This window comes from Diuraphis noxia, unplaced genomic scaffold (assembly GCF_037042655.1).
Source record: "Diuraphis noxia isolate RWA-SAM2 unplaced genomic scaffold, SU_Dnox_SAM2 contig0001, whole genome shotgun sequence".
In the NCBI taxonomy this organism is placed as follows: Eukaryota; Metazoa; Arthropoda; class Insecta; order Hemiptera; family Aphididae; genus Diuraphis; species Diuraphis noxia.
The window spans coordinates 27,027,213-27,051,955 of NW_028301711.1; the positions used below are offsets into that span (position 1 = coordinate 27,027,213).

Below are 24,743 nucleotides of genomic sequence, written 5' to 3' on the forward strand. Positions count from 1 at the left end.
GATATTTCTATGTAACAGATAAGCAATATTTTCTGAATGTCAGCAGTTATACATAATTAGCAATCGCATTCATATTACAATTACGTGATTTCAACTTAAAATGTCATGTTCCATGTCTCCATGAAACATCACTTTAATATTTATGGAATATGATTTTGCACACTGGGTAGTACAACAATTTAATGAACTTTCAATATTATATATTGAAAAAGATAAGACTAAAGCTTTAAGTAATGAAGCTATTTTAAATACAACAAAAAATGAGACCCACGGGTCTGTTTGGCATAAAATATTTGAGCCCCCTCAATATTTCAAAAGATCTCCGCGTATGAAAACGTTACATTGTCTAATGTCTAAGTTAAAAGGTAATAAACTTCAACTACCTGAAAAACATTTTGAGAAATAGTTAGGATTTTTTACGGTTTTATCCAAAATTGATTCTGTCACTAAATTACCAATACTTTCACTAACAGTTTAATATATAAATATAGATGTTATTATGAATCAATAGGGGCCCCCGCTCTTCGACAACACATTTAATAGCATTATAAATCATAAAAATAAATATTTTTACTTAATATATTTTATTTTATTTAAACATTAGACTATAATGCATTTTTTTTTAATAGACGCACTGTACGTTGGGGACCCTTGAGCCAACGATTAGCGGCCCTCAGCAGGGGCATTGCCCCGGCTGCCCCTGTGGTTGTTGCGACACTGGTTGGTGAGGAAAAAGTATCAAATTCTGGTGCGAGTGATTGCGATGTCTTGGAGTAGGTTCAAATTAGAAGCAGGAGTATTTCATTTCTTGAATGTTTTTAAAAAATGTTCTTCGGTTAGACGACGGTATTGCAGAGTTCCGATAATTTTGACAAGTTGAGAGGATTCTTTGATTTATCGAATTTTTAATGTCGATGGTGGGTATGTTAGTAAACAATTTTTGTTTTAAATAATTTTATATTTTATTAAAATGTTAACGATAGCAGCGATCCTATATATGCTCATAACTCGTACGTTATTAAATGTACTGGTAAATTATTAATTATTTTATCATATAAGTCAGAGCAGTATTATATTATAGCAGCATAGACTCGTAGCTTAAATGGATTAAGAACATAATAATAATAAATAGTAAAACAAAATTATATCTTATTGTTTTTAATAAAATGTATTTTTAGTACCTATAATGTGTAGGTGTAATATTCTAGGTATATATAATATATATACCTATCTACATAATATACATTATGTATAATTAAATAAATTAAGATTATAGTTTATCGCAGAGTGATAATTTAATTACAAATATACATAACTAGCCGACCCGTCACAGCTTCGCCCGTGATTGGTTGTTTATTTTGCCTTCGGACCATGATATGTAGAATTTTTTATTCAAATATTATTGTTTATTGTGATCGGCTAGTAAATATAAAAAACGGTTTCTAGCGTTATAAATGATAAAAATAAATACTGATAAAAAAGAAATAATTTATGGTTGATAAAGATTTATTAAAGAAAATTTATTAAAGATTTATTAAAATTTATTAAAGAAAAAAAAAAGAATTAAAATATGAATTTTATAAGACTTCTGAGTATATGATGTTTTTTGTTATATTTCCTGTTGAAATTAAAATCATAAGATGATTCGGGTCTCCAGTTCGAGAAAATGCCACGTATAATTGCCCATGTGAAAAGCACTCTGTACGAAGATCTACGCCAACGTACTTGAATGTTTGACCTTGTGCTTTGTTTATGGTAATGGCAAAAGAAACTTTAACCGGGAATTGAAGCCGTTTGAAAGAAAACGGCAAGTCAGAGGGAATCATGGGAATTCTTGGAATAAATGCAATTTCTCCTTTCGCTGGCCCTGTAAGAATTACGGCTTCTATAATATTATTTCGCAACGATTTTATTTGTAATCTTGTACCGTTACATAAGTTTGGTGGTTGAAGATTACGTAATAATGTAATTGGAGCACCAATTTTTTAATTTTAGTTTATGAGGAGGAAATCCCGAAGGAGAAAGAGAATTGAGAAATTCTTGTGGATAATGAATAGCATCATCTGTTGATGTAACTGTATCAATAGATAGATATTCACGTGAGTGTCCATCGAATTTTAGAAGGATGATATCATTAATTTCTTCTGCTGTTACATTTCTTGGAGAGATTATAGCTCTTTCACATAACCACTGATCTGATTTATTGGACAGATTAAAAATGTCTGGATAAACTGTAGAAATCAACTCTAACACGTTATTGACCACCCGTCCAATCGTGTGATTGACAGAAATGTAACCATTTTCATTTTCTAAAGTTCCATTTCCAATTTTCAACAACTGTGCTGGAAAAATATCGTCCCCTCCGCATAAATAAACTCTCATGTTTGTTCGCAAATAAAGTTTTTCAACATAGTTCCATATATGGGAAGATTTTAAGCAAGCATTAACGACATCAGCTCGAGTACCTTTAGGGATTACTGGTAAGGTTTGACGGAAATCACCAGCGAAAACGAATGTTATTCCACCCATAAACTTATTATTACACCTAAGATCTTTTAATGTTCGATCAATTGCTTCGATATGTGATCTGTGACTCATTGTACACTCGTCCCACACAACGAATGAGGTTTTTTGAAGAATTTTTCCATGAGGGCCATTTTTACGAATCGGACAAACGTATTCTGTATCAAATAATACATTTAACGGTAACTTGAAAGTCGAGTGAGCAGTTCTGCCGCCACTAAGGAGAGTTGCTGCTATACCAGATGAAGCTACTGCTAATGCAACTTTACCTGAGGATCTAATTTGAGCCAACAACAAATTAATTAGGAATGTTTTTCCTGTACCACCCGGAGCATCTAAAAAAAAAACTCTTCCTTGATGATTCATTACGCTTTCTGTAATAACATTAAAAGCATATTTTTGATCATTTACTAATTTTGGTAAATTGATTTCTACAAATTCTTGTAATCGGTTATTATCGTAAGAACGCAAAATTGAGAATTCAAAAGGATCAGATGCATTTTCATTTCGAACAGGTGAGTTCATTCCAAATTCAGTTAAATATTTTTCAGACTTAAAAACAACTTTATCTTCTATTTCAATCAAACCTTTATTAAATATTTCATCAGAAAAAGTAAATTGCAAGTCATTTAATCGAGTGCGCTCTGTAAGAAGAATATCTTCACAAAAATCATTTCTGAACTGTTCCCACAAAGATTGAGGTTCAGACGGTTGGCAGAAAACTATGATTATTGCGAATAATTTTCTTAATTTTGAAGGACTTTCTGAAAGAGTTGCCTCCGCTAGAGTATTTTTCCATTGCTCGTCATTTTCTAAAAGCCCAAGAGCAAAACAGGAAGCTTTAAAAGTCGCGTGAATGACTCCATCAAAGGCCTTCAAGCTTTCAAATGAAGTAGGACCTTGTACATAATTTAGTAACAATCTTAAATGGAAGCACTCACTTTGATTTGGGAGAATCGTGTAAATTCTACCAATGGCAGTGTCCATTTTTATTCCTGGCCAACCTGGAACATCTTTTCCCCGTCTTCTCTTTAACCAGCCTCTGCTATTATCCCAGGTGTAATAAGAAGGAACTTCATGATAGAACAGTGTTTTCGCAAAATCATCATGTGAACACAGTTCAAAAAATGCAGTTAGTGTCGTTTTTCTTGGATTTTCAATAACTTGATGAAGATTATTATCATTAAAGAAAACACGCTGTCCATTTTCTAGATGAACAGCCAAGTGCTGAACTGTCGGATCTCTATCATGGATTTCAAAATTGAAAATTCTCCAAAACGCTTCAGAAGTACATTTGTATCGACCATTCAAAAAATTTGTAATCTCATCGTTTTCACGATTAACAGAAAAAGTAGCTCTATCTGATCCTTTATTAATATATTTACATATGTATTTTATCGCTTTAACCGTATGACAGTATTCTACGTTAATATGCGCATTAAAGCACCTAGATAGCACTGGACAATACGGTACAACCCAACGGTTGTCAACCACGATTTCTGTTTTACCACGAACTTTTAATATTGCAGTATAACCTCCATCATCTGGTGATCTCCGTCGGTAAGTCGGATAACCATCATCTCCAGTTTGAGTATCCTTGACCAATTTGTGAGGGTATTTCTTACTACATTTTCCAATATTCATACATGGCGATCTAATATTTAACTCGCCGCATGGGCCATGAATCATATTCTTGCAAACTATTTCATAAAGTATAGGATCTCTGTCTTTGTTTGGTATCTCGGCAGAAATAATTTTATCAATTTCATCTGGCTGAATTTTCGTTTGTAACCACAAAAGAATGTGGCAGTGTGGCAAACCTCGTTTTTGCCATTCAACACTGTAAACATAACAATTTACATCTCCGAAAATATATTTATTTTTTAATACATGCATAAACTTTTTTAGTTTGAGATGAAAAACTCTAGAGATTATATCGTGTCTATCAAACGACTTTTGATCTTGAAATAATTCATTTTTTATTTCCGGCCATTCCGGGTTGCATGTAAAAGTAATAAATAAATCTGGACGGCCAAATTTACGAACATAAGTCATGGCATCCTGATTTTTTTCATGCATGTAACATGGGGAGCCAGTAAAAGAGGAAGGAAGAATTACTTGTTGCCCAACGTTATTAGCATTAATATTTGCATCATTGTTAACAGCATCTCGGAGGTGAACATAATCATCCGCACGTAGTTGTTTTTGATGGTTACGAATAAAGTGTAGTCTTTCAGAAATTAATTTTGCCATCATATCTACGGCGAATTGGCTGAATAATGTTTTGTAATAATGTAGATGATTTAGACTTGTTTCTCTAACCATAGACCTATAAGAATAAAATTGCATGCAGGATACAGTTTTGGTTCGATTTTGGTTATTTTCCTGTAATATATTAATGTGATAACCGTCTTCGCCTCTAGTATACATCAATGGATATTGCAGTGCATCATAAGATCTATTCAATTCGGAAACTCGACTCAATTGTCCACTCCGACCGTGCAGAACTATATCTCTGGGACCTTTATCTTCATTAACTAATAATACAGCTACTTCATCGATGGTAGGTGCATTATATTGACCTCTGTGTTCATCTTGAGGAACTCTGTCAGCATGAATAATTAACTTAAAGTTTTGCAACTCATCAAAAGACCTCGACTCCAGATTAGATCTAAAGCTCTGTATGAGGTGATTATTTTCACGCAAAACTGTTTGCCATGATTCAATGAGACCTCTTTTCATATTTGGAATCATATTTGTTCGAATAGATATTTGATCCGACTCTGACATAAAATATATTTGTAAAAATTTAGCATTATTTCCAATTTCGGGTAATAAACTACCTATTAAATGATGCACTTGACCCTGAATTTTAAAAGAGGGCATGAAGTTCCCTTCACTTATTTCGTTTGCTCCAAACGATGTCATTTGAAACAGAGTGTTATACCGTCTAGAATTATCAAAGAAATGTTTTGATAGAGGGTGAGAATTATCAATTAAACTTTTAATTAGGTCTGGAAGATCCTCAAATTGGTGTAAAACAACTTTACCGTCAGCGCAGCAAAGTCCATGGGTTTCATCTTTCCATTTTTTTGCATGGCACTTAGGACATAATATAGTCATTCGTCCAATTTGAAGCGCTTTAATATTTAAATAATCAATCTCGGATTGATAATTAAACGCTGATTTCATACTCAAAGCGTTACGTTGCTCCTGAGCACGTGTTTGAGAACGTTCTGGTGTGTTATTTTGTTGCCTTCTGTTATACATTCGAGATGCATTGGCAGTTCTTCTGCTAATGCGTGCTCTTTGCGCTCTCGGCATGATAATGAATTGGCCACTTACTCAAAATTTGGGTAAGAAAAAAAGGTAAAAAAACTAAGTACAAATTATGCCAGTGTGCTGATGCCAGTGACTGATGTTCTCTTAGATTGTTTACTATAATGTAATATTACAAAAACTTTAGCCACAGCAACGCGTGGCCGGGTCGGCTAGTAATATTATAATATACAAACATGCCCGATAAACCAATAGCAACCACTATATAATACACTACTTATTATTATTTTAATCTGCAACAATAAACTAAATTTTTTATAATTTAGTTTGTTTTTTTTCTAGACAGATGGCGCCACTGTTGTATTTTTGACATACAGATTTCCTACATTTCGGGTGGATTTTCATAAAATATTCTTTCATAATAACCTTGTCCTATCAGTAACCAATAGTAACTATATGTCATACAATAAGTTTACCATATGTTTCCATTTTATATAAGAACAACTCATCCTCTTTGGATCTGCAACCTATAGAACCGTAACAACTAAAAATATTTAGTATATTTTTTGGCCGAAAGAGGGCGCCACTACTTTGATTCTGTTTTTGATTTTGTATGAACTTTATACTTTTTTTTTATTGACAAAAGTGTTACTATAACCTTCAGCGGAGTGTCGGGTTTCAGCCAAAAAAAATTTCAACCAAATCGGTTCAGTAGTTTTCTCGGTTAGCGCGGTCTAAGAAAAACCCTTACAATTTTATATAATAGTATAGATAAATCTATGGAAGATATTATTATGGTGATAATAGTTAAATTAAGGTTAAAGATTTATTCCAATTTGATTATTATTTTATATAGGTTATTTATTGATTGGATATTATGATACTGCGACCCCCATGACATATAAAACGATCGCGCGTCAGTGGTGTACCACTTAAATTTAATTACAAAATTACGGTACATATAATATTAATAACCATAAACCTATTATTTAAAATTTAAATACAATATACAGACGCTTTTAGTTAGTGCTTGGTTATATAATTGGTTAAATTGAGTATAAAATTATATTGGTTATTATAGGTACCTATACATATGTACAGGTTTGGGGTCTAGGACATTTGGACGTGACCGTTTGGGCGTTACTTTTTGGACGTGACCATTTGGACGTAGGACTGTTTTGGCGTGAAAAAAATTATACTTATAAAAATATTTATTAAAATTATCAAAAAAATATTCTTTTGTCTAAAATTATGTTTAAAATCTAAATAAAAAAAATACATTACACTAAATAAAATTTTTTTAAATTTTAACCGAACATAGAAATATATTATTATTTACTTTAAAGATATATTTAAAGAAATACCTTTTAAATATGATAAAATATCTCGGTTATTATAATCTTGAACTATTTTTAACAGCCTATTATCCGTATCACAATATTTTTTTTATTTTTTTGGTGGACTTCTCCCAGCTTCAAGCTGGTTATTATATATATCCCGACCAGCTTGAATTTTTTTCAATATTTATAATAATAAATGACCATAACGTAGGGTGATCACATCCCATTTCAATATTCAATCTACGATTCGCTGGCTCTGCATGATTATTTGTTTTGTTCTGATAATTTAAAACACGTTGATATAAATTCCACGTTTGAGGTGCAAATCGAGGTTTTCTTCGATTTCGGTTATTACGATTCATTCTACCAATATAATTATCTTCGAACCATTCCAAAATTGAGTGTAGTTCCTCAGGTAAATAATTTGAAAGTACATCTAATGCATTATGAAGATCATTTATACAAACGAATGCTATCGAAATAATCATTTTAGTTGCTATACTAAATTCTGAATCGTTGGCATATTTTGAAAGCAAATGAAGTTCACCCATTTTTTTCTAAAATTTTTAGTCAAGTGAATAAAACAACCAAATATTTGAGCATTTTAAAAATATTTTTGTACCGAATTAATTACGGATAATTAACTAACGATATTGAAATAGGATCTAAACCAGGTTTCAATTTAAGTAACATATCAAATAATTTTTTCATACGTTTTAGATTGTTTATCTGGTAATAACGCAAAAATAATGGGATGTTCACCGACAAATTGTTCAGCAAGAATCACATAAACTTGTGTAAAAAGGAGAGGTGCCGTCCTAAATGTTCCATCACCAAACCATGTTTTTGAGTGAAATAAAACATCTAAGCTTTTTTGCCTTCCAAAAATTAAAATTCTGTCATTCCCTGGACCACTATCAGTCAATAAAAATTGTTCTTCTATATCTTTAGATGGTGAAAATATTTTATAGGATTCGGGAATCTGCAATGAAATCAGATCTTTAGGAGCATCTGGAATAGCTTGTATTATTTTTCGTTGTCTTCGGACAGTTTTCTTTAATGTCTGGCTTGATTGAATAGTTCCCTAATAATGAAATTATTGTTAATTTTAAAACACATTTGAAATATTTGAAATAATTTGAAATTTCAGTAAAAAAATGTGTTCGAATAATGGTGGGAAAATGATGGGTCTCACGGAAAAACAATATTTAGTAATAATAACTATACAATATGATAGTTATAACCAAAAAGCAGTATTTTAATAGCTATAACATACAAAAGTTTTTTTTCTATAGTATTAATAATGGTTAGGACTAGTAGATTTGTATATATTACTATTTTTAATAATTTAAAAAAAAAATGTTATTTGTAATAATTATAATTGTACATATCTTGGCTGCTTGAGATAAATCTATCACACATTCATTAATATTACAGTTGAAGTAGGTTCAATCGTTTCCACTGCTCGCTTTTTTATACGACAAACCGCGCCATTTGCTTCAATTTTAGCAGCTTCAGCATTATGAGTGTGTTCATTTATTCGTTTTATAATGTCAAAATCGTCAATTGATGTATGCACTCGAGCTTTACATTCGGTTTTATAGCGACAACGCCAAAATCGGAGAAGACCATACGAACTCAACGCGTCAAACAAATACATAAAACCATTTTCAACTAAAATATTTCGTTCACGAACCGATTTTATTTGTAAACAAGACATCGTTGCACTTCGTTGTCAACACTACAATGAAAAATAAGAAACAAACAATGTACCTGATCTTAAATATTGTACCCTATCTTAACTTATTATCGATGATAATAAATTACGGTCGTTATTTCCGGTAACACCACTACAGAACAACGCGATAAACGAAAATCAATTACGATTACGATATTAAGAAATTCCTATAGTCTAAAAAAAAGTATTTTTAACAATTATTATATAATAATTCTACGTCCAAATTTCTCACGCCAAAACGGTCGTACGTCCAAACATCTCACGCCAAAAAACGGTCACGTCCAAATGTCCCATTCCCACAGGTTTGGGACTTAAATGACTACATAGTATTTGCATGTGTTTTGGGTTGTTTGTTTAATAGGATTAAATATAAATCCTATTTGTAATATAAAAATATAAACAATTAAAAAATCTAAAACCAAAATATTATTTTTCCGATACTTTTGTATATATTTGTGATTTATCTATAGTTTTTTGATGGTTTTTATTTTATTATCATACAAAAAAGAAAATAAAATAAAATAAAACATATATTTATTATATAAAATGTAATTTAACAATTAAAATGTCAATAATATTTATCAATATTGTGTAAATTTGATGTTCCTGTTCCAACAAGAGTTTAATTTGTACTTACATAGTAACAAGTTGTTACCACTTACTAACTAACTAAAGACTGTTAGAATTAAAATTGTTTCTATATTTTATTATTTTCAAATTTAAATATATTCAAATACTTTATAAAATGTCTGTTTCATTTTTATTTACATTGTAACAAGTATAATTCCAGGTCAAACAAAACACTTATAACAGAAAAAAGCGGGTAAGTGGATGTCACTCTGCTGTACATTAGATGATGAGGTGGACCTCTGACTAGGGTAGGTTAGATTTGAATGCAATGATAGGTATCATTGTATACGAAAAACGATTCTGAACAGAGATGATATGTCAGTCTAGGATATATTATAGATAATTAAAAATTTTCAAGTCTTTGATTTAAAAAGAAAATTTTGTATAAATTTCTAACTTAAAATAATTTGCGAATTTTCGTAATTTTTACGTATTTAGTCAATATTTGAACTTCTATGCTAATAAAAAAAAATCGTGCCTATGTATTTTTGTAATTTTTTGATTACTATAAGAATAACTTATGAGAAACTTTGTATTAAATTTTCAAGTATTTTGATAGGACCAAAAAAATTTATCAACACTTCAAAAAAAATTTTTCAGAAAAATTGAAAATTTCAGTTGTCTATTAATATCTCAAAAAAAGTCAAAATATTTTTAAAATTAAATCATATAAAGAAAATGCCAAGCTAAATAACTGATAAAATTTTCACGTATCTACGATTTATATTTTTTGAATAATAACAAATGTTTAAAATCGTTTGAGGATATATCGTTATCGTTACGTTATCGTATTTCGAAAAAATTTAAAATTCAAACGCACTTAACATTTTTCCTATAACGACGCTTCGAGTTTTCTCTATAGCTATTTGAAGGAAAACTTATGGACAACTTAGTGTTATATTTTTAATCTTTAGTTATAAACAGAAAAACTTTATGATTTTTGAACTTCAAAATTACTTGCAAATTTTCGCGTTTTCGACATATTTCGTAAAAATTTGAACTATAAACGCTTATAAAAAAAATTGTGACTAACGTTTTTTAATTTTTTTTAGCTACAATAAAAACAACTTATAAGGAACCTTGTATTAAATTTTCAAGTTTGTTTGGTCGTCCAACATTTTTTTACCGACACTTCAAAAAAAATTCTCAAAAAAATCGAAATAAATGACTCAAAAAAGTCAAAACTTTTTGAAAATTAAACTGTATAATGTATATATATAACACTAACATAAACATTTGGTGAAAATTTCAAGTATTTACAGTGATTAATTTTTGAATTACAACCATATAAAAAAATCTATTTGGTCGAAAACTGGTTTTGCGTAAAAATTCTGTTTTCTCGAAATTTTTGAAAACTGTTGGAAAATGTTTATTTTTTACCTCTATAATGCACCAAGGATATTCACTCTTACATCGGAAACCACCCCCAAAGTTTGAAATCGAAGCATTATTTCGACTAGTTATGCTGTACACACACACACACAAAAAACACACACATCATTGTAAAATCAATACATTCATCACTTCGTTCAGAATCTAAAATATATATAAATTATATATAATATTGTAATATAATAAATTAATAATGAGTGACCACGTTGAATGGACAATTCGATTTTTAGAAGACTATTGAACATTTCCATGTCTATGGAAAAAGTGTTCGATAGACTATAAAAATCGTTCAAAGAGAGACGCTGCTGAACAAAAACTACTGCCGTTGTCAGGTATACAAAAACGAACTAAATAACAAATTAAAGGACGGAATAGAGGCAGAAAATATTGAAACCCGTTGGAAAAAATTAGAGAGAATAATAAAAATAACTGCGTTGGAACACCTAGGAAAAAAGAAAAAAGTACAAAAGCATAAATGGTTTAACAATAAGTGTCAAAGCGCAATTGAAGAAAGGGATAAATCGAGATCATTGATGCTTACAAACCCAAACACAGAAAACAATAAAAATTTTGCCCAGAATCTTAGAGAAACTAAACGTATAATAAGAAGGGAAAAACGATTATTGGAAAAGGAAAGAATAAAACAGATTGAAGACAACAGGATGAACCCGAAACTCTTCTTCAAACAAACAAAAGAATTAAAAAGGGAACCCCAGAACAGAGATAATGAAAAAAAATGGGGAACTTGTAACAGAAGGAAAAGAAATTGCAAAACAATTTGGGAAAGTGTTCGAGGAACTACTCAACCCACAAACGCACCAAGACCATACACAAATTGAGTACTATACAGCAGAACCTGAAGACGTAGAACCAACGGATGACGAAGTTAGAATGACCATAAACACACTTAAAAACAATAAATCGCCAGGTGAAGATGGCTTAGCTGCAGAACTCTTAAAATATGGTGGTGAGGAATTAATAAGTGAAGTAGGGAAATTAATCAGAGATGTATGGCATAAAGAAGAAATACCAAAAGAATGGCAACTAGCAATAATCTGTCCAATTTATAAAAAGGGAGACAGGTCAAGCTACCAAAATTACCGAGGAATATCGTTGCTAAATACAATGTACAAAGTATTGTCAGGTCTCATACTAAACAGAATAAAACCTTACATAAAAGATATCATTGGAGACTACCAATGTGGTTTTATGAGTGGTAAATCCACCATAGATAACATTTTCACTGTTAAACAACTAGTTGAGAAACATTATGAATTCGACAAGGATCTACATCTATTATTTATTGACTATAAACAGGCTTATGATTCAATTAATAGAGAAGTACTATAGGACACACTTATAACCTTTGGGATACCAGCTAAGATAGTGAAAATGATCAAATTATGTATGAATAAAACCAGATGTAAAGTTAGATTCAATCAACATATATCAGATGAATTTGAAGTTAAGACTGGACTTCGACAGGGAGATGCTCTATCCCCAATACTCTTTAATATAGCATTAGAAATGGTAGTTAGAAAAACTCAGAAAAAATATGGTGGGGTAAACTTGGAAGAGAACAGAAGACAATGTGGGGTATTAGCGTACGCAGATGATATTATCATATTGGGATCAAACAATCAAGAACTCAAAGCAGGAACAAAAGAACTAATAATAAACAGCAAAGACATTGGATTACAAATAAACGAAGGAAAAACCAAATATATGGTAATATCTAGGCGAGAAAATCACGAGGAAAATTTAGAAGTTGAGAATTATAAATTTGAAAGAGTGCAAAATTTTAAATACCTGGGTGTTACAGTAAATAGCAAAAATAATAATCATGATGAAATTAAAATAAGACTAACTGTAGCAAATAAAAGCTATTATGGACTAACGAGTATACTAAAATCAAAACAGGTATCACTTAAATCAAAAATTACAATATACAAGGTAATTATCAGACCAGTCCTTTTATATGTGGTGAAACATGGCCAACGACTAAAGGAGACGAAGACAAATTAGCAATACTCGAAAGAAGAATATTAAGAAGAATATTTGGGCCAAAAATAAATAATATGACACAACAATACGAGAAAAGAAATAATATGGAAATACAACAATTATATAAAGAGCCAGACATAGTAGCAGTATTAAAAAATAGGAGAATGGCATGGGCCGGTCATGTATGGAGGTCAAATGGTCTTCTGAAAGCGGTTTTAAAATGGAAACCCCAGGGAAAAAGACCACTTGGCAGGCCGAAACAAAGGTGGAGAAGAATTTAGCAGAGATTGGAATACGAGATGGAGAAATAATAGCGAAGGACAGAGATAGATGGAAGCAAGTTTGTGTTGCGGTAATGGGCCTCAATGGCCTTTGAAAACCGAAGAAGAAGAAGAAATTCTGTACTGCCAGCTTACTGCTCCTTCTCCGATGAAGTAGTTTGCCAAATTGTCCCTTTTTTGTCGAGCTTCTGCTAAATAGTTTCGATGCATACTTTGTCGTAAGTCAACGAGACCCTCAGATCTATTATTACTTCGCCAAGATCCAGGGATTATTTGACCTCTTTCATGATCCTCAACATCAGCAATTATGTTATCATTCCCCATTTTTCGTATCCAGTTATGCAAAGCACAAGCAGCTTTAACTAACTTTACGACTGTGGGTGTACTAAGTGCTATGGGAGATTTGAATACTCGAAAACGTGCTGACAATATCCCGAAAGCATTTTCTATAATACGTCTTCCACGACTATGTCTATAATTAAACACTTTTTAAGAAACTGATAATTGGTTGCGGAGAGGATATGGCTTCACTAAATAAGTTGACAATGGAAATGCCTCATCTCCAAGCATGACAGATTCATTGGGGAGGTTCAATTAATTGTCCTTTATTGCTTTACACAATGATGACTTGGCAAATATTCCACCATCTGAAGTGCTGCCATAACTACCTAGGAAAATGAAATATAATATATTATACCCTATGGCCTTTATATAAATATACTAAATACTAACTATATTTACCTATATCTATGAAAGTGAAATTATAATTATGGTCCACTAACGCCAGTAATACGATGTTAAATGTCCCTTTGTAATTATAATATTTGGAGCCAGAATTAGGAGGGCATTGTATTAAGATGTGTTTTCCATCAATCGCTCCTATGCAGTATGGAAAATTCCATGAAGTTTCAAAGCCATTTATAATTTTATTCCACCTATCATCACATGTTGGTACCTAAAAATAGAAATAAAAAACATATTGTAATAAATAAAGAATAATAAATTGATACAATTTTAATAATATTTATGTCATTGACTTATTTTAAAATTATTGTTAAGTTATTTTACATTGCAGATATTGCCAGAAAATGTATTACATCAAGAGGAAAACGAAACTATTTCAGAAGTTCAAGAATTAACAAAGTTCTCATTGACAACTCCACCGGTGGTAAATACCCCAAACCACCGAAAAAGACCGTTGAGCTTTACTCGTCAACACTCACAGGTAAAAAAGAAAGTAGAAAGTCTCTCTCGATAACGCTGTTGATGTCCTCAAACAAGTAGCAAACCGACAGACTCTCAATGAATTTGTTAGTTTAGGGCAACACATTGCTTCTCAACTTCAATGCCTTCCACTTGAAGAATCAATAACATTTCAAGAACAAATTCAAAAACTAATAACAGATGCTCGTTTCCGGGTGTTACGTACTCAGCCTAGTGTGCATACTATGAACATCCAAACTCCCTCAAGTTCTGAAATATACCAAACAAGCCCTATTCACATAACTGACATTCCATTTGAGCCACAAAACTTAAGTGAGCAATACCTAGACATGAATGAAAGGAGAGAATGTACACTAACAAAAGTTTTCAAATTATTTCACAAATTGGTCATTGGTCAATGATAATGATTTTTAATTTTTTTATAGTAAATAAATATATAAATGTAAATATAATGAGGATGTTAATTTGTTTTTTAAGGCTGACAAATTGGTCTTGGACAGTGATGATATATTTTTAATTTGTTATTGTAGTAATAGGTGACTATGTATATAAACAAAATAGTAATCATATTTGTAGAGTAGGCCAAGGAAGCAAATGTGCTGAGGCAGTTAAAATGTAAACTAGATATAAGGCAAAAAGTAGAATAAGAGGGGGCAGTCGCGGTATGTCAAGACTGCGATACTTTTGATGGTGAATTTTGTGTTTGTTTATTTAAGTGAAATAAAAGTGTTTCCGACCCGAAAATTATATGTTTTGATTGAGTAGCCACACCATTCTAAGTATACTCCTTAAATCTGATCTGTAACCGGTTAATTTTTGGTCTTTGAAGATTGAAAGTCTAAACAGTAAAGGTAGCGATATCGACTTCTAGAGGATCAAACTGTAACCGGTTAATTTATGGTCTTTTGGTAACTCTAGTGTCGATAGAGGTATATCACTGAAAGGTGCATATACGACAGTGGCGCCCAACGTGGGGCTCAAACCCACGACCCCGAGATTAAGAGTCTCGTGCTCTTATAATTTTGTTATAAGACATTATGTTATAATGATTTTATACTAAGGAGTTTATAATTTATTTTTTAAGACTGACAACTTGGTCTTGGACAGTGATGATATATTTTTAATTTGTTATGCTATAATGATTTTATACTAAGAAGTTTATAATTTGTTTTTAAGGCTTTGTTTAAGTTGTATTAAAGTTTATACAAATCAACTGTATTCTATATTATATTATTATTACTTTTATTATATATACCTCTACAAATTCTTGCAATGCTTCATATATGGCCTCAAATATACTTTTGGTAGAAATTTGCTTATTGAACACTTAGGCACTCTGTACAGATATTGCAATGATGCCAACGAATAGTCACCAGTAGCAAGATATCGACAAGCAATTTGTAGTTTTAATTTTACAGGCAATGATTCTCGCATTAAAGTATTGCGTTTCTGTAGTTTATCATTAACCTAGAAAAACGTTAAAATGTAAAGGGTCCCAAATTCTTTTCTTTTTTTAATTTTTCGTTTTAATTTTGATAATTTCAGCAACGACAACAGCTACCACTGCAGTTAATTCTATGTCAGCCATTATAAAACTTCACACAAAATTTTACTTGATGATTCACAATGACAAAATAGAAAAATGAATTATTTGTTACTATCACTATACTATACTATCACTCAATCCGCAAAAAAAATATCACAGTGTAGACTCCACACTATAACAACAGTACTATCGAGGTCATTATCATGATAGTACTATCGCAAGAGGGGTCTGTCTATACCACAGACTTCTATAATAACTAGATAAGTAACTCCGCGCATTAGTTGAAGCCGGGTTCCATCATTTTCTCGGTTGGCAAATAGTATGCAATATTATATATGTATTTATGGTAAATATTAATTGATGTTGTATTGTATTTTATTATATCTAGACTTGCTATTTGTAACAAAAAATAATTATTTTATATAGATCATTTTGTCATTATTGTTATATATCACCTTTAAAAAAATTTATAATTTAATTTATTCCTTATACATTTTGTATATGCCAACCGAAAAGATGGCGGTCATCCCCGTGCGAGCTTCACTGATAACAATGTAAATATTATAAGAGTTACTTATCTAGTAAGTATAGAAGTCTGTGGTCCATACCACGGCTGTAGATAGGATGGTTGCACATCGACATGTTAAATGGTATCCTATCTACAGCCGTGGTTAGTTCTTATCAAATATGTTGAAAACCTACAGCTGCTTGTTGGCGCTATCTAGTATTATTTTTTATTGCACACAAATTACATACAAATCAAAATATGGTGTAGGTGTTCATAATAAATGATAAATATAATTTTGAATTGTTTTAATAAAATTTATTTTATTGGTATTATTACAAAATATTATAAAGCTATTATAGAATTTGATATTCATAATAAAATTAAAATTGTATTATTTAATTAATTATATTTACATATCCTTCTACTTAAACATAACATTTAATTTTTGAATCCTAAAACAATTTCATAAGGAAAATTTACAAACTAAAAATTAATTAATATTAGGAGTATATTTACTCACTTATAATATGTTTAAGAAGTCACTAATTTCGATAATTTCTTCTTGGTCCTATTTAATTTTTTACTTTCTTTATTTTTTGTGTAACTATACTGTCGCATTCGCATAGTAATGAACATTACAAAGATTTTAGTAAATATATATGTTTTATGCAAAGAACATTCCCATTTGAGATTCCTACTATGGTTGTTGAAAAATTCTTCTTGGGTTTCTTCAAAAACATTTATATTATCAGCATATTTCTCAAAACATGATTCTAAGGATTTAATTAAAAGGTAAATTTGATGATTTGGTTGAATCAAATAACCTCTTGTCTTCAAATTAGTTAGATCAGCAGCTGGATGTGACGAATGACCATAAACAATTTGCATTGCATTCAAACATTTTTCACATGATGTTTGAGATTTTAGTCTTTTGACTATGTATTTATTAACATAAATACATAAAAACATATATATAAAACAATATTCACTTTATTAATCTACTTAATATATACTAAATTTTATTGTTGATGCATATTAAGTAAATGTGTAAATTATAGTGAAGATTCCATTGTAAAATGTAGGTATGAACCAAACAGTTTTTATAATATAATACTTACCCTGCTAAAAAATAAACCACACATTCAAAAACAGTTGAACCTGTAGTTTTACAATAATTGTGGTCTTGGAACACATAATCCAAATCTCATTGGCCATCTTCAACAATGCCATCAATTTTTTTTTAATATGTTCGGGCCAAAGAGCTTATTTAGGCGGGCTTTGGTTTAAGGTTAAGTGGACTGTAATTGTGAAATAAATTAAGGGCTGTTGTTTTTGTTATATGAATTAGATGGTATTTAATTTTCTCTCTCTTAATATAAATAAACAATAACAAATTTTTCTTGATAGCACAAATAAATTATTTTTCTGACTTGACAGCACAGATAATAATTAACAATATAACTTAATGTAAATATGATATGTCTGGCCTGTTGGCACAGATGAAGACAATACAACGATTCTGGCCTGACAGCACAGATAATAATTAACAATATAAATAAATGCAATACATAAATAATTTATAGGAGTTAAAATGTTTTTTGTGGTGCACCACCTACATATAGTGAGGTTATGGTATAATGTGGTGCCAGGATCCGTATATATATATATGAATTAATACAATAAAAATGACAGGTGTGATCCTGCACACATACCGTAATACCGCTAACCCACTCATAGAAAAAATCACATTACACCAATTCACCATAGACATGCTGAGCGTTGACACTACCATCACAGTACAGCAACGTGGGTTATTGAAACGACAGTCATATAAATTGTATGAATCATCCTAAACTAGAAGAGAACAATGATGATTGTGTTACCGACTATGCTACAGAACGATAATTACCAAAGCTGACCGCATACGGTGCCAACACAGAACGTGTTCGGTAATTGTTCTTTTTGAAGACAAACATGAAAACTAAGAAAATATGACTGATTGTCAGCCACTGTACACACTTGATCGTCTTGCTCAAGCAACCAAAAATAAATGAGTGAAAAATACGTTAAAACTGATGCATCATGTCTGACTTGAATTATATAACAAACAATGTTAGGAACGGATACGAGCAGTTACATGAATACGACTAATATTGTGATATAGCAACTATATAAGCTGCTACCAGTCACACATACCAAAGCCTAATATCCCAAAGGACCTATATACATTTAATCCGTGTGTTCCTAAATTCATCAGATTGGTCAGCCGCTGGATTTGACTGTTCCTAATTTCAGCAGATGGCCAATCCGTTGGAGGGGAGGTAATCAAGCTGATTGACTTATCAGCAATCTGCTATTTTACGGATGGACTGAAATGAAACCCGATGGATTTGATAAGAATTGACGCGCCAAATTTGTAATACTGATAACTCTGATTTCAAATTATTTTTTCCATTGTTTATTTACATGTTACAATTCTACTGTAGTACTGTCTTCAGTTGTTCACTCACGTTTTGTAGGCAGCGGTTGAGTAGTTTTCTCTTAAAATGTATATGGATGATATAGAAATTCGTTTCAAATACGATGAATGTATTTATGTTAAATATTTAAACATAGATACAGTTTGTACATCATTCGACATGCGTAAGTTTACTATTAGTCTTAGAAAGTTGGAATTATATTCATATTTAATTATCATTATTATTAGATTTGGGTGATGATTTGTTAACTGCAAATATTGCATCTCTATTAATGGATGATCATGTAGAACTAAAGGAAAATTAAGTCATTGGTATTGAGATCCCTGAATGGTAAAAACTTATAATGCAATTATTACAATAAAAAAACCTGTATCAGTGTATGACATGACAGAGTAATTTCCTGTTTTAGGAAAATGGAAAATTGGAATTTAAAAAAATATTCAAACCCATTAAAAAAAAAATCCATCATATCAAGTACGTATCAATTTTATTTATTCTATAACTCTATTCTATATTTTGTTTTACACTAACTGTATCCACTATAATTGTATACGTCTTATAGGCAGTGGTGGATCAAACATTTTGAGTCTTTGAAGTAAATTGTATATTTAAATATTTTTACCACCATCCCCTTCATATTACACCAAAGTGATATTAGATTATATATTTGTGTATTTTCGAGGTCTTACCAATATCAGGTCCCACCCATATCAGACATGAAGCATTTGCTTCACATAGTACTATACATGGCTTATTTTAAAACGCAGTTGGGCTTATCTTGCGTATTTGGAAAAGCTAAATGCGTACTTGATAATCGAACCAAATAACCAAATAATAGTTGTTTCTAAATAGGTATTAATGTGTTATGAGTTATTGAAATAAAAAAACCTACCTACTTAGTACATTTATACTAATAGTTAAAAAATATAAACTATATTTGTTATTAGAAACCGTAGGCAAAATTCTACTCTATAGAGTGGGTTTTCTAAGACTATGTAATAACAAATTTTTCTTAAAATTTTTTTTTAGTCTATTTAAATATATTACCAGGTAGGTACTCATAGATAAAAAGAATTTTATAAACAATATGAAGATAAATATAACTGAGTTTAAATTAATCTAGAAATATAAATTTAGAAATTTTCAATTAGTTTTTAAAATAATCAGGCAAAATATTTCATTTATTTAACTAATATTCAGTGTAAAGCCTGACATTTTTGATTTTTTACCAATTGTATGTTTAAATTGCTCAATTGGGCATAAGTTAATTATAATACATAAATAAATATGGATTTAAAGTTAACTATATGATACTTTGGCCTACTCAGTTCATATATATATTATATATATAGGTTAGGTTAGGTTATATATATATAAATAAATTCTGGATATATTTTGATGAATATAAAATTAAATTATTTACAGTAAAACCATAATCAAATTATGATATATCACTAGATTTAAATCAGTCCTCTAAAGATATAGTTAAGAACGTACAAGACACTAAAGTTTGGACAGCAAGAGCTATAAAATTACTTATAGAAAACAGAGGGGATGCAGAGCAAGACTTTAATAGCAACAAAAAAAACCATAAAATTTGGGATAAAATATCAAGCAAATGAAATAAAAGTGGAATTGCTGTTTCAGGATCGAAATGCAACATTAAATTTCGAAACCTTATGTCAACATGTCAACATTTAGGGACAATGTCCGCAGAGCTAACAAATCCGGAGAAGGTTGTATAAACTGGGAGTACTACAGCTTGATGAACAAATATTTTGGTAAAAAAGACTCGGTTAAACCCAAGCAAAGTACTCTTAATGAAAGTTCCCTACCAAACACTAAAAATTCAAAATATGATACTCCTCCTGGATTTGTCACATCTAGGTCTCTTCAAAATTCAAAATCGACAACACGTATTGAAGACAGTTCAGATGATGAACTTAAAGTAGTGATGCCTAAGATCAAGAAAAAACAAACTTTACAGGAAACGCTTTTAGAAGAAATGAAAGAGGACCGAAAGTCTCGAAATGATTTCCAAAAAAAATTAGAAGATTTCATGGATATGTTAATTAAAATAGAAACAGCAAAACTCGATAAAATGAATAAATAAAGTTTTTATTGTTTTAAGTATACTGAATACTTGTTTAATAGTTATTCTAATTTATAAAACAAATTAAAGTATTTATATTTTGTTATGGAGTTTCATACTATCTGTTATTAAGAATTTTTTCAGTTATTTGTTTTTGTTTTTGTTTTATATTTACACAGTAATAAACAATTTATTTTAAATGTTTACATAATACGTACATAATACATAATTCAATTGTTTTTGTTGTAAATAAAATATAATAATAATATAATAAAATACATTATAATCTAAATTATTTATAATTATTATTAGATTTAGGACAATAATTGGTTTCCATAATAGCCAGGTTATAAATTTAGATTTAAAATTAGGTATTATATGTCTCAATCTTCAAAATACCTACAAAAAAAGAGTAGAAATATTTGTGTTAGAAAAAAGTATACAAATAAATTAAACAGTCCACTTTTTTAATAAATTACCTAAGAGACAATTCATTTCTTTTGTCTATACCATTTCTTTGTGTGACTGCTATTGGAACATCTAGATTTTGATGAAATTCATCAGTTTGAATGTCAAAGTCTTGGTCATTATCTTCAATCTCAAATAAGTCATTGTTCTTAAGAGCCAAATTTTATAAAATACAAGCACCAGTCACAATAAGACTCATTAATTCAACTGACTTTGATTCTAGTGACCTGAAAATTGAGTAATGTTTTTAGTTTTCTTCTGGTACCTTTATTATATTTAATATCATTATAAACTAAATAAACTACATAATAAACTATATTAAATTAAAAATCATTACTTGAGTCTTCGAAAACGCCCTAGTAACAATCCAAAAGCTTGTTCAATAACCACTCTAGTTGAACTTAATCTTTTATTGAATAATTTTTCTCTATCTGACAATATGTGGGTAGCCTTTTATATGGTACTAAAAGGTTCTCGAGTAATGGAAACGCAGAATCACCAAGAATATGAAGATTTTTAGAAATCATTTCTTGAGGATTGTTTATTAAATTTTCTCCTAATAAAGAATTTTTAAAAACTATAGCATCATGCGAACTCCCGGGCCACCCAGAAAATATGTAGATAAATTCTAAATGAGCATTACAAACAGCCTAAGAATTTAAAAATAAATAATTAGGTTTTTTCTTAAATATAATTTATAATTTATAATTTATACCAGTAGAACAATTGACTGGAACATTTTGCGGTTGGTGTAGTCACTCCTTTTAGCTTTTGCTGAATGCATGCGTATATGGCAGCCGTCAATACATCCAATAGTATTTGGTACATAATTAATTCGTAAGTTTTTAAAATCTTGTACAGTTTCTTAAAAAAAAAAAATTGTTGAATTAAATTATGTTAATGATTACAAAAAATCATGATCTACTTGTTTCTGAACTTCCTCTAGGCCATATTATGAATTCATCAAGAAGGTTTGACAGTGCACGTATATATTTATGTATAGTACGACACGCATTCCCTCTATTTAACCAGAAACGATCACCAACTTGACTGTAAAATGGTCAACAAAAATAAATATTATTTAATAATACCTACCAAAATAAATCAGTTTTGTTAATTACCGAAATGTCTCATTGTTACTTAAGTACCAAATAGTCATTAGAGTAGCTTTCTGAAAATCAATCCCAGGTCTTCCTGCTTTTATATTGTGAGACTTATACAAAGGTTGCATTTTACACATTAAAACCTATATTACAAATTATATAAAAAATAATAATAAATAGTAAACATGAAGTATTTTCTAGTAATAATATTATAAATATTATATAGGTAAATGTAATTTAGTTACCTCAACTGAATTTCTCGTGAGTCTGAAATGACTTTTAAAATCAATGTCATCATATAAACTTTTTACTAACATGAAATTTGTGATACGAGTTTTCGCATTTTTCGAGAGCAGTTGAATTAATAACTTTTTCTTTTTATCTAAAGATTTATTTATATTTTGTAGGTGATTTAAACTAAATAATAACACTAAATTAATATTCATTCTGAATTCTGATTTAATTAAATTAATTCAATTAAATGCTTAATTAGTATAATTACAGTAAAAATATTTTGATATAAAATATCAATGAACTACACAATTGATAAGACAATGATAATAATTCTGGTTACTGCAGTTAAAAGAATTAACCAACATGTTTCAGCGTTTTAACAAAAAGCATATAAGAAATTATTAGTTCACAACGAAATAAGTGGATCACAATATGGCAACTGTATTTCTATACTTGATACAACACAAATGTCGGTAGTGAAAGTAGGACCAGATAGTATTATAAGCAATGATAGTGAACAAAACATAAATATAACTGGCCACGATTATTTTAGAGCAATACATAGGATAACTCCCTTTTTAGATGAAGTGACAAGTTATATATCTGGTTTTGTTGTTAGAAAAATTTTTAAAAAAATCAACTGCAATATATGTCATAAATATTTAATTGATGATTCGGAACATATATTTAAATTAATAAGCGAAAAGGATAGAAATAACGCCTTAATTAAACCAAGTCAAGATATTGTTGAAATTTGTCAACAAGCAGAAACAGTTTTTCGAGCTCACAATGTTTTTTTACCTAATATTAGATCAAAAATTTTCTTTGCAATAAAAAACAATATTTATCAAAAACCTTATATTTTTAAACAGCTTGATAATCATTGTCTGGATCAGCAATTATTTAATACTCATAGAGATCAAATAATAAGTCTCACTATATTAACATATTTAAATTTAAGATTTCACCATGCAGTTTTAACAAAATAAAAAAAAAATAGTAATTCGATTAGAAAAAAATGTACAAAACTTATTTTATTTAGAAATGAATAATATACGTATCTAGCTTAGGTATAATTGTTTTTTTTTTTAAACTTAACTTTTTGTATATATTATTAATACATTTTTAGGGACTGAATTATACTATTATTTAATTCTGAATTATTTTAACTGCACTGCTTATAATTATATTTTTTTTTAACTTAACTTTTTGTAGATATTATTGATCAGTTTTTTGTGACTGAATTGTGACTGTTGACTTTTGAATACAAATTTTTCAATTCAACAATATTATAGAATATAATGTACCTATTAATTATACAAATATATTTTTTCCCCTTTTACTGTCGAATGACGATCCTATTTATGTTTATATTCATTATATCATGATTTATACAATAATATTATAACATATAATATCAATAGCATAATATCCAGCTTCTTCTCTAAGTGCTTCTTCTTTTTCAAGTTCTTCAACTTTCTATATTTATTATTATAAAATGTTCAGTTAGATAATATTAAATATACTATATAATATAGTTTGTCGTCCAAGAGCTGCTTTCTTCACCATTTTTATAAAAAGCATATATTAAACTTATTTTATACTAGGTACTACTTACAGATTACAATAGAACTATTATAGTAATAATAGTAATATGGTCTAGCTGATTATAATCTATAAGTCTATTTGGCTTTGGTCTATGCAGTATACAATAATGAAGTTGTAATTATAAAATGGTATGTGTTAATAACAATGTTTTTGGTCGCAAGGAATGGCATCACTGCTGGCACGCTAGGAAAGACCGCACCACCCACCCGCATCCCGCCTGGATGTTCCGTCTATGAGTATATTAAGGTCTATGTCAAAAACAAAGTTGTTATCATATCATATCCAGTGGCGTA

General features: G+C 29.8%; 2 protein-coding genes and 1 pseudogene across 2 annotated transcripts; 2 read left to right on the top strand and 1 right to left on the bottom strand.

Annotated features, from left to right (window-relative positions):
* Positions 1 to 379: 379 nt before the first annotated feature.
* On the bottom strand, positions 380 to 7,693 carry LOC149060422 (uncharacterized). Its single transcript, XM_089229034.1, has 7 exons — positions 7,498 to 7,693; positions 4,642 to 5,306; positions 3,816 to 4,263; positions 3,111 to 3,686; positions 2,100 to 2,792; positions 1,726 to 1,867; positions 380 to 383 (listed from the first exon to the last, which is right to left on the bottom strand). The coding sequence occupies exons 1-7, from the start codon at positions 7,691 to 7,693 to the stop codon at positions 380 to 382; spliced, it is 2,724 nt and encodes a 907-aa protein (XP_089085160.1).
* Positions 7,694 to 14,127: 6,434 nt separating this feature from the next.
* LOC149060423 (uncharacterized) lies at positions 14,128 to 15,155 on the top strand. Its single transcript, XM_089216249.1, has 2 exons — positions 14,128 to 14,412; positions 14,508 to 15,155. Exons 1-2 carry the CDS (start codon positions 14,214 to 14,216, stop codon positions 14,810 to 14,812), a joined length of 504 nt encoding a protein of 167 aa, XP_089072375.1. The 5' UTR covers positions 14,128 to 14,213; the 3' UTR covers positions 14,813 to 15,155.
* Positions 15,156 to 19,011: 3,856 nt separating this feature from the next.
* LOC149060424 (uncharacterized) lies at positions 19,012 to 21,058 on the top strand (annotated as a pseudogene).
* The last annotated feature ends 3,685 nt before the right edge of the window (positions 21,059 to 24,743 follow it).